General features: G+C 33.2%; 2 protein-coding genes across 2 annotated transcripts; both read right to left on the reverse strand.

The window, feature by feature from the left end:
- Nucleotides 1-2,091: 2,091 nt before the first annotated feature.
- LOC114399159 lies at nt 2,092-4,837 on the reverse strand. Its single transcript, XM_028361285.1, has 2 exons — nt 4,194-4,837; nt 2,092-2,904 (listed from the first exon to the last, which is right to left on the reverse strand). The coding sequence occupies exons 1-2, from the start codon at nt 4,827-4,829 to the stop codon at nt 2,377-2,379; spliced, it is 1,164 nt and encodes a 387-aa protein (XP_028217086.1). The 5' UTR covers nt 4,830-4,837; the 3' UTR covers nt 2,092-2,376.
- Nucleotides 4,838-9,311: 4,474 nt separating this feature from the next.
- On the reverse strand, nt 9,312-11,072 carry LOC114398042 (protein WHAT'S THIS FACTOR 9, mitochondrial-like). The gene has a single exon (XM_028360154.1). It carries the CDS (start codon nt 10,913-10,915, stop codon nt 9,722-9,724), a length of 1,194 nt encoding a protein of 397 aa, XP_028215955.1. The 5' UTR covers nt 10,916-11,072; the 3' UTR covers nt 9,312-9,721.
- Between the last annotated feature and the right edge of the window lie 874 nt (nt 11,073-11,946).

Consider the following 11,946-nt stretch of genomic DNA (forward strand, 5'->3'; position numbering starts at 1 on the left):
CGATTACTTGAAGAATTCTACTAAGAAAAACAATTTCTTTAAGAATGTTAGTTAAGAAATTTAATATTTAAAACTTAAAAGCAAGTAATAAATGATTATTAGAATTCTTATATGATAATTTTTTTTTAAAATTTACTACTATTTTTTTCATTTTTTCAATTAATGTCCTAAAACTATTACTCATTGTTTATCAGAATTTTTTAACCGTAAAAAAAATCCATAGAAGAGAAAGAAATTAAAACCAATGTGTTGATTCGATTTGATAACAAATTGGCACACAAATATGGGTCTTAGACAGTAAGAAATAAACTCATGTTCCCAAAAAGGATATAAGTTTCATTTTTGTTGAGGATCTTATTGATAATTAATTTGTAAATATTTTTAAAATGTTGAGACTTTTTGATAGGATGATTCTTTAGGATTCTATTCACCTAAATTTTATAGTATAAACAAAAAATAACGAATTGGCATCGTACATTTAATACGTTTAGTTTGAAGGCATCAAAAGGACACAGGGGATGCAATAAATGCATTGACAACTAAATCACATAAAATACTACTCCGGATGGGACAGTGCAAGATACATCGTTGTTTCCTCCTTGTATTTATCGTTATGCCTCCCAAAATTCAATCAAATATAGAGTTCGGGTCCTCTTTAATATTGAAAATTTCCAGTAAAATATATATACACATAAAAATGTAATTCAGTATTCTAAATTGATATGGACAAACAAACAAAACGTTTTTTATCGAGTTGACTTTTTTTATAGCTAATCAAAAGTTTTAAATGACCGATTTTTGTGGTTCAATAAATGATTTTATGGTAGATTTAGGTAGTCCGGTTTTTATCATACTTTTCAAGCTTATGTCCTTTTTTATGAGATGGGAAAAAATGTGATAAAAGGTAACACTCTCTTATATTTATTTAGTTGAAAATCGCTTTTTTATATCGTTTCTTTCATTATATAATATCAATTTTACTTAAGAAGAAGAAAGGCATTATTTTTCTTTAAACAATGCCGGAAGCTAACTCAAGCTGCTGGGAAAATTTTTGAGGTTTAAATAGTAAATTGGGAAGTGCTAACAGCAGGACCCTACCAAATACCCATACATTATGCACCCATTAATAACTAGTGGGCTTCATGACACAAGTGTCCATATACCCAGTAATGAGTCGTGGACTTCATGACACAAGTGTCCATATACTCAGTAATTAATAGTGGGATTCATGACACAAGTAAGTGTCCATATATCCAGTAATGACTCGTGGGCTTCATGCACAAGTGTGCATTTGTATTGCAGTCAACGCACATTCTAATGCAAGTAAGGTGCACTGTAGTAATTTTCTCTCTTTAGCATTTTCTGTTTTTGTAAATGTTACTGGGTATTTTCAATGAATGATGTGTCGAAAAAAAGTTAATCAAAGCTTATTTTAATTTATGAGTCTTATATCATTGATATTTTAAATGCTGCTGGGTATTTTCAATTAATGATATTTGAGGCTTCTCAACCTGAAACATAGAAGCACCCTAAAACACCATAACGCGAGAATCACTTGCTTCTCTATTCTCAACTGAAAATAAACACACCTTTCTCTTTGTATTCTCAACTGAAAACAAACACACCCTAAAACACCCTTGCTGGGTATAATAAAAAAAAAAATCTTACTAGAAAAGAAAAAAACATTTTTCTTCATGTATATAGCAAAGTTTTTTCCTTTTAAGATCTAAAATATATGTTTCAATAAAACCAAATTTCAAAAGCACGATTCATATTACAATAGACATAAAAGAAACTCGCTTGACAATGCACTGAAAATATTTTTGCAGATTTCAAGATTTTCAATTTGTAGCAATGTTTTTAGCAGTATTTGAAACAAAATCACCGCTGACTACATCAATAACAAGCACAGCATTTTAGCTACTTAAAAACAACGCCTTTCAAATTAAATTGTGAAAAAGAAAAAGATCATACACATTGCACATATCATGTAATCAACCAGCAAAATAACGTAAGTTTTACACTTCTTTATACATAGTTTAAAGCAGCCAAAAGGTACCCAACAAACTGGACACAAAACCAGGCTTGTTCAATGCAAGGAACCAAAATAGTAAAATTCCACAGAGAAAACTAATAATAGCCGTCAGACATCTACATTATGCCCAAAATCACGTGGCATAGACACAACAATTAATAGTTGAGATCTGTTATATATATGCCCAAAATCAGTAATACACTATTACAAAGCAATCTACATATATATGTTAAGTAATAGTAGTAACAGTTAGCAATATCAATAACAACAGTTATTTAGAAAAAAAATACAAAAACTCCTCCAACCAAGGTTTGTTTGGGATCACGAATTCATGATCATCATCATCTATGCAAGGGTGATCTCCAATCTAGATCTTCTTGTGGGTAGTCCTTGTGGAGTTCCTTAGGGGGTATGAAGCAGTCCATGGAAAGGCCTTGAACGTTGAATGCAACATCATCAATGGTCCATGATTCTTCCAACCGTGTGATGGCAGGTCCTGTTTTAAGATTGTCCCCAAACCTTGTGATGATCACGGTTGAATGGCCAGCATGTGCAATCATCACACCATCCACCATTTTGTAATCCTCAATTTTCGTTGACATTGTGGTCTCCCAGTACGTGGGGTGTGTCCCAGGGGATTGGATTCTAGTAAGGTAAGAGTCCTCAAGGTGCACCAATAGACCATTTCTCTGGCTGAAGTAGCCAAATGCAACGTGCTTGATCATCTCAGCAGTGTTGTCACTTCGGTCAACGAGGTCCTTCTGATCAGGTGACAGCTTTAGAACGAAACAATCGATGCCTGAGATTTGTTTCTCTCCCATGTATTGTGCTGCAGAGAATACAGCAGACACTGCCAAAGGGTCCAGTCCCTACAACACGTACAACCAATTTGTCGTTTGAGGGTGTGACAATTACGCAACCACTCGCATCACTACTCATGCTACGCAGTGGGAAACAGCATTCGCACCACCTTAGATGCCCATCAAGTCAAATCACTATAATACTACATATTGCTGAGCCAAAAAAAAAAAAAAAAACTATACTACTATATATTTCTTCATAGCAGAGAGTACCATATGGCCCAAAGCCAACTTTTTCCCATAAAATAAAGTTTGACATTTCGGAGAAACATTAATTTCAACTCTATTGTAGTCTTATGAGTATGGAGAAAAAAATTATATTCAGTAATCATATTATAATTTATCATAAATAATAAATTTATTAATTTTTAAAATAATATTTTAAAGTAATTCAAATTGAATAGTATTATACACTATCATATTAGACCCATGAGTATCATTATAAATTTGGTTTAGAGTTGGATAAAATTGATCATATAAGAGAATTAATTTTGAACTTTTGGTACGGTTGAGAGTGCAAGATTGATTTTGTGAATTTAAAACAATAAGATCTTAGTTATCTTGAGATTTATTTATTTTTTGTGAAAGAATCTTGAATAAGTAGGTCCTGCCAAAATAGTAACACGTGATGATCAACGCCTCCATAAATAAGAAAAGGAAACAGAACAATGTGGTTAGATCCAACAAATGAAGAGAATTTAGGTGGGAAACAAAGATCCATTATATTGGCTGGTAATGTGGGGCAAAAATGTTCGGGTATTAATTAAAATGAACCAAACCCTCAGCAACCAGCATTGATGAATTTTAAAAACAAAATTCAAAGACATTCAATTCGGAGTCTACATCAGTTACATCATTCAGAGATTTCATTTCACTAACCCCCCTCTCAATTCTCATGCCCCGCCATTGCTCATTCCTCGTATTATTATTTAACAAAAAGAAGTTGAAACAATTCATAGTCAAGTCTCGCTCAAGGGTCGTCATAATTAAAATACCACTCTCCCTGAGTTGGAACTTGGATCCGATAAACACGACCAACAAAAATATTGGAATTAAATATCAATAAACCTTTCTTACTCAAAACAAAATAGTAGTACTACCTAGCAACAATATCATTAACAAATAAATACACAAACAAATAAAGGAAAAGATAATGACAACTATAAATTTTTAAAGTAGGAGATGATGGAAAACGATAATTAAGTTTTTTAAAAAGATAATAACATTTTATTACATGTTACGTGGAGATTAGTAATGAAAACGATGATGATTTTGGACTATTTAATAATTGAACTTGCCTGAACAGCCCGTCGAAGAGGGCGGATGCCGCCTTTTGCGGCATGGGCCCCGAGCCAAGGAGTGTGGCGCCAGGCGACGGTGCCATCACTACCGGCGACAACCTTGTGACCAGCGACAGCAAGCTCAATCTGCCACTTGTCGGGGAGCATCTGCCATATGACAAAGCAGCCTCTCTCGGAGACTCCGGTGTTTCCGACCTCATCCACGGCCCACATTTCCACCTTTCCGGTGGCAAAGACGTTCTTGACCGTCCCTTCCAGCTTCCGGCAGCCGGTGGCGGCGGTGAAGTGCTGGATAATATACTGAGCTGAAGAAGAGAGCTGGTTGAGGGGTGGGTCCGATGGGGTGTTTGGAGGGACAGGGAAGAGAGGGCAGGCGAGAACGCTGAGGAGGATCTTGAGGTCGGGCTTCTTGTGGAAGAAGTGGGTCTTGATCCAGTTCCAGTTTCGCCATTTTTTTGAGCTTGAAGAGGTGCTTCTCTTGTTGTCTTGGTCGTTGATGGGTTCTTCTGATAATGTAGCAAGACGACCCATCTCCTTCCAAAGATCACACACAGAGGAATGGGAAGATATTGTATTGAATATCAAAAATTGGAAACACGCTCTTAAAAGGACACAGGTTCTAAGCACACGCATGACAAGTGCGTGCATGTGACACACCATCCACCCAAATAGGATAATAATAAATCAATCAATATAATATAAAAATATTAAATATCCATAAAATTTTGCTATCTATAATAATTTCAAGATATGGGTCTCCATTAAAAAAATAGTAAATTTATTTTATATTTAAAATCACAATAAAAATCTTTTAATAATAGTTAATATTGTATTTATTGTTTTTCTTAATTACCATATTTTTATTTGAAATTCAACTAATTTTTCCTTATCAAGTCAATTCATTTTAGGTTAAATCGATATCTTTAGTCTTCACTTCATTTCTAAATGTTAAATACTGAATAATGTTAAATAATTACACCTTTTATTTTTTAAAAGAAAAATTTATTTCTATATACTAATCTATTTAGAATTTTAATACTATAATATTAATTATTTTTTAATGTGTATTTATTTCTATCAAGGTTGATCTACAGTAGCACTCGTCGAAAAAAATTACTTAATTATCTTTTTTTTTTTTTCAGGAATTACTTAATTATCTAAAGCATCATGTAAAATTTCCATCCTCATATACCAAAATATATTATCATGTAAAGTATTAATGATCCTAACACACAAACACAAATCTTGTATGTTAAGGATCCTAAGTCCTACCACACATAAAGTATCATGGGGAAATTGAGAAAGAAAATAGAGCTCCTCTTTCGGGATTCTTAGATTCACTGTTGGATATGCTTCCAACAAATCATATGGATCACTCGCTGGTTCTACAAAAGGCTTTTGACTGATCATAGTGGAACTATTGTTGGTTAACAGCTTTATACCGCCAGTTATTCCCACAGTCGGTCCATGCTTTCTTTTTCTTTTGATTGGAGGAACGTACACCATAGTTTGAGGAAATCCACTTTCCTTCCATTCTTATGATAATAATCAACAACAATTACATTATTTAATTTATTACTTATCCAGACTAAAGTTCATCGTCTGCAAAAAAACTCTGCATGTCACGTGCTGTGCATCTTTTCTTAAAATAGTCATGGAATCATGGAATGTTCAAATGGTACGTATGGAATAGAGAAATGCAAAATTATGTTATGAGAAATGGAAATGGATAGAAATAAAATTATACATTATTACAAAATATAAAAAAATATGGAGTTATGTTCATTAATTTTAAAAATAGTTAAATAGTATGAAACTTGCATATTTATAATCTTTCTAATGAGGGGTATGTCAAGCGAGAGCTCTTATTTATAATCTTTCTCATTTGATATTTACCCTTAAACAAAGATATTAAAATTGAGGGAAAAAATTGTACAATTTCTTTATTAAAAGTTATGAAAAATATCTTCCAAGGAAGTGCCGCACATTTCTAACCCGTAAAGTATATAGTGTTCATAAATCATATTAACTAGGCAATAAAATTCTTGTACAGTTATTAATAATAAAAATAAATGGTAGTAGGCGCGTGGGAGTTTAAGTATATATATGTGACTATATGGTGGGGTGGTGTATTTGGTAACCTTGAGGAGAAGGGGCTTTTAAGGGAGGCAATGGCAATGGCAATGCTATGCAGTTGACATGTCTACATCCTCCCCGATTTGCAATTATGCCTTTTCTGGTAGTTCGGTGCAATTTTGGGTTTCTTTGCTTTGTTTTGGTTCGGAGTTTTTTGGCAAAGATTTTAGCGTCTTCAACTCTCACTAATGTTATGGTTGCATTTATTATTAGGTGATTAATCTATCATTCATATCTTCAAATGCAAAATGCACTTTACACCATTCAGTAGCAAAGCCTAAAGAGAATAAAAAAAGAAAAAGAAAAAAAAGGTGGGAGTGGGACTGTTAGCTCTGTGTTTGTTGATGGGGCAACTTCTAAACTTCAGTGCATAGGATTAACAAGGAACAAAATTTGGAACTTCATTAAAAAAGAGTGGTAGTAACATACTGGTTTTTAACATACTCTTTCAATATGCTTTTCATTTTAAGTTAAAATTTATTGAATATTATAAAATCATAAAAACCATTAAATAAGAAATAAGATTTATAAAATTTTATGATTTTTAATAAATACCAAAAAATAAAAAGTATATTAATGAATACAAATCATTTTTTAGTTAACATTTGTTCATTATTCTTGGGCTGGGAACCGACGAAATGGAAGAAGAATATTGTTGACCAAATACAGATTTTGGATTATGCAATTGGCAATAACTCAAGACAAATGGGCATTAATTTCCCCTATTAACTGCAACTGGATGAGATAGCGACTAGTGCTATGCGGATATCCCAAAAATTAAGATAGTAACTATGTAGTCTATGTTCCCGTAAGAATTTTGTATTTATTTTTATATTACTAATTTTAAATTTTTATATATTTAATGTCCATAGAAATATAATAAATAAATATTTAGATAATTGTGTAACTTAAAATTTCATATTAGGTAATTTATAGTCACTACTAAACCGACTAATAACAGCGTTCTTTAATTTTATTTAAATTATAATATAATTCAAATATATAAAAAAAACCTTTGCTAAAATTGCGAATTAATTTTTTTTGAACTAGATACCAAAAGAGTAGTTATAGTACGTATTAATAAGGGCTGATTTCTTATTATATCTGGCCCGCATACATTTAATTTTGTCGTCTGTTTATCTTTCAATGTGCAAGGATTTGTCTATTCTCTCGTAAAGAATTTCTTTTAAATTCAACAGTATATGATAAGTTATAATATTATTTTTAGAGTGGAATAACTTTCTAGTCATTTTTTTATTATTTTACTTTAATTTTCCTCTATATTTTCTAAATACTATGTCAAAATCATATAATAAACGCAATTTAATTAAAGCGTAAATATAAGATTGTTTGAGTGAATCTCAATATCAATGAAAACCATTTCAATTACAAAAGGATAGATTGAGTCCTGAATTAGATCCGTACCCCACACTAACTACTGTCATCTTCAACTTCTAATTATGCCTAAAAAAAGTATACATACTAATGTGGATCGAAAAAACTTGTAAAAAACTAAAAATTGAAATTTAAACTGATTGAAAAATTAGAAAATTGAAATGTTTTATTGGATCAGATTGGATTTCATATTTAAGTTTAGAAATCGATTCAAACTTATTTCTATTTTTTATTTCTTATATATTTATAAAATTGTCATATAATTTAATTAAAGATATTTGTACTAATTATTTGAGTTAAATAATGTAAATGTTATATTATTAGTTATATAATGACATATAAATAAAATATTTGATATTTTAAATTATTTTGTATTACATATCTTACCTTTTATTTAGTATTTTCTAAAAAAAGTTAAAAGCATGATTAAAACCGAAATCTGATCCAACCCAAACTACTTTAAATTAGATCAAATTAAAAGTTTAAATTAAATTGATTGGATGATAAATTAACAAAATCGAAAAGTTTAAATTAAATTGATTGGATGATAAATTAACAAAATCGAAATAATTGGATTGAGTGATTTTTCTCTTCAAAATCGATCCAATCTAATCTGCCAACATCCCTACTTAACCTCGTTAAAAGCATGTGACATTTTTTATAGAAAAATTCTTAAGTCTCCAAAGGAACAAAACAAAACCACAAACCAATGTGCTGAAAAAATGCAAAATGGAACATGGAACATGAAGACACCAACATGAAGAAGTAATAGATGATACGGAAGAATAATGCTTGTAGAAGAGGAAGTGAGAATTTGACGGGGGTGTAAATATATTTGAAGATGAGGAGATGGGTTGTAGGATGGAGGTGAGGAGATATAGGAGAGTAGGGGAGGGAAGGGGAAATTTTTTTATAAAAGGGAGTGAGAGTATAAGAGTACTTTAAAATTATTTTAATTTCCAAATAATATGGGGTGTAAAGAGTATAGGAGAGGGAGGGGGAGATAGCAACCCCCTATAAATTATTAATGTCCATATAGGTTAGCTTGTTTAGCTTATGGATTTAGTTTGCAAACATATGGACCAACATTTCAATGACCAGCCCGTTTAACTTGTACAACATACTATTATCTTTTTACAAAAAAAATTAAAAGATATTTGGTCACCTCTATCATGTTTAGGCATTTAGCTGATTATAAAGAAAAGAAAATCAATGGTGTTGTACAGGTTGGCCCGCATCCAAAGCTTTATTGGGCTGGAGATTAATTCTTAACTCGTAACCAATCTAGAATGACAACTGTTTTTAATTATCATAGATTGGCAATAAAAGTTGGTCAAATAAACTCCTATAGATATGCTTCTAAGGTGGTAATAAATTGGCAAAATAAACTCAAAATATTTTTCTTATAAACTTTTAAATATTTTTTTAAAACTTTTTTCTTTAATATTTTTATTTAGGTCATCATGGGTTAGTCCACAAACCCATGACTTAGATATACTAAATGACCTGCATCATTAGCATTTTTTTAAAAAAAAAAGTGACCTGTATAATTAATTCTAATTGCAGGACACTAAACTGTAAGTATGACACACAATTTGCATCACGCATTTTTACTAAAATGTAAGTATGACACACTAAATATTATAATGAATTACTGAATTTCATATTCTATCACGATCAATCCTTCCCATCTCTATTGTTCAAAAGCAGAATGGAATTTCCACTCCACAACTGCACTTGAAGTTCATATATACAAGAAACAGGTCCTCTAGAAACCATGAGTTCACAACTCAATTTTGTATGGTTATAATAAGTAGCAATCTATGAAGTTCCACTGTTAAGCGCAAGAGAAATCTAACAAACCGTGCCATGAAGCTAGTTAGGAACAGAGTTACTAACCTGGGGAGGAAACAATTTTTCTTTAGAGCGAATTATCCTGATGCTTGTATGATTGTATATTTGTATCACACTAAACACAAATCTGCATCAAAATCTCATTCACTTAACTCAGTCTCGCAGAGTTCATCACTCATTTCAACCTCAGAGTCTTCACTCCTTAATTTATCATTCTCAGCCAGCAAATTGTTCTCCTGAGGTTTCAACGATCCATCGCCGCGATATAGAAGCCCCGTCTGCATCACATGGTAAAACTTATCTCTATGCCGAGCAAGAGGGTGCGGGTCCACTAGCTTCCCACTCTGGTACCCTTCCTTGAGAGTAACCGTGGTGGTTTTACACTTCAAGGAGAGGTAAAAAATCCCGGGATACCTGGTGAAAATTCGGGTAAACTTATGCGGAAGGTTAAACTCTTCCCTCAAGCCCCTCAAGTAGTTCCTCTTGGTTTTCTTGTGCAGAGTCAAACTCAAAATCTCGTGCAGAACCCCAACGACGCGCTTCTCCATCAAATCGCTGTTAGGATCAATCTTCGTGGAATCCGTGTAAGGAGAAACGTAAGGAAGCTTCTGAAACTCCTCCATCCACGTCCTCACTTTCTTCTGCGCGCCGTAACCCCTCGGAAACCGCATCGGAAAAGCCAAAGCCGATTGTCCTCGCTTGAATTCGCGGTAGTGGGTCCCACCCTCGTTGCTCTTCTGCAGCGCGGAAACCGCGAGTTCCTCGGGCCAGCGAGATAGCTGGATTGAAACGACGCCGTTGGGGGACCTGACAAATTGGAACTGGTGGGGGTAGAGGGGGACTAGGGTTTTGTGGAAGGTGTCGGGTAAACCGAGATCCCACTTGAGCGCGTGGAGGGAGTGGAGGGGGAGGGCGCGTGAGTTGGACATCATGAGGAGCTTGGAGAGGGTTTGGACGGCGTCGTTTTGGTGGGTTTGGTGGAGGGAGAGTTCCTGGGAGTGGAGGAAGAGTGCGGTGTCGGTGAGGCGGAAGCAGGGGAGGGAGGCCCAGCGAGGGTGGGGGAACTCCTGGAAGAGAGTGGGATAGCGGCGGAGAAAGCGGAGGACGGGGACGGTGAGGCCGAGGAGTTTCTGCCAGTCGGCGACGGATTGCGCGGTGAGGAAGCCGGTGGAGGAGCGGTTCACGGCGTCCTTCAGGAGGCACGCCGCCTTCAGATCGGTTTCCTTGTCGATCACGTGGTCCAGGCTTCGGTTCTTCACCCATTTCAGACGCACTTTCACTATTCCCCGCCATTGCTGCTTCATCCACCACGGAATAACGCCATTTTTCTTCATCTTCGAACCAAACACAATCAAGAATCAACAAACCCCTCCGTTGTGTTCGTTCAGGCATCATCGCCGTGCACACAATGGGCCTGCCCAAATTCTTAGGCCAACGGCCCAACCAAACAATAGGGAGAAATACAATTATGTTCTAAATTTATATTAAGGGTTTAATTTTATATGTTATGAGTGTAAACAATATCTGTTTTTTTTTTTTTTTTTATATTGTCAACTAATAAAAGATAATTTTCAATATAACTTTTTAATAACTACTTCTTTTAGGAAAAAAGAAAAAACAATATCAACCGAGTATAGCACAGGAAGGTATCCTGATTTTTGGTGTGAATCCTGCATTATAAATTTCAAGTCTTTATATTTGATTCTCGCAAAGCCATGTTCTATTCTTTTTCCCGTAAAATGTGTCTGTTTCATACTGTGTGACAGCGTGACATGTATCCTGAGCTAATTAACATTTTGTTTCTCTTAATTAATTATTTGATTAAACAATAATTAATTTTCTTATTTTACACAATTAATATTATTAGTAAAAAATATAATTTTGGAATTAATTAATTCAAAATTTGCATTAATAAAAGTAAGAAATAATTGTAGAATAGTAATAAGAGCATGTTTTAGCAACTAAATGCATATATTTGGGGAAAAGATCCTCTCAACTTATTTCCCTCCTCATTTTTTTCATTTTTTTTCATTACTTAAGTTTTGAACAAATAAAAGAAATGAGCATCGTATACATTAAATAACTTATAGAGCTTAAATATCTTTTTAATTCTTGTAATGTGGTGTTTTTTTTTTAGTCTTTGTAAAATTATTTTTTATTTTTAGTCTATGTAAATTATATTTTTTTGTTTTTTATTTTTATAAAATTTTAGATAATAGTATTATCTAAAGTGTTTTAAAGATTAAAAATAAAACAATCATAATTTGTAAAAAAAGAAAAGAAAAAAATTATAAGAACTAAAAAAAAATTAAATTAAACGAGGTCAGCTCAATTCATTGAGTAGGTATGCGAGTGTTTTGTAAAT

The sequence above is a fragment of the Glycine soja genome, chromosome 19 (genome assembly GCF_004193775.1).
Source record: "Glycine soja cultivar W05 chromosome 19, ASM419377v2, whole genome shotgun sequence".
Classification (NCBI taxonomy): domain Eukaryota; kingdom Viridiplantae; phylum Streptophyta; class Magnoliopsida; order Fabales; family Fabaceae; genus Glycine; species Glycine soja.

Excerpts from the sequence above, each read along its gene's own strand:
- LOC114399159 (XM_028361285.1), bottom strand. The coding sequence starts at position 4,829 with ATGCGTGTGCTTAGAACCTGTGTCCTTTTAAGAGCGTGTTTCCAATTT. Across the intron at positions 2,905-4,193 it reads CTCTTCGACGGGCTGTTCAG|GGACTGGACCCTTTGGCAGT; the intron begins GCAAGTTCAATT and ends TACGTGTTGTAG.
- LOC114398042 (XM_028360154.1), bottom strand. The coding sequence starts at position 10,915 with ATGAAGAAAAATGGCGTTATTCCGTGGTGGATGAAGCAGCAATGGCGG.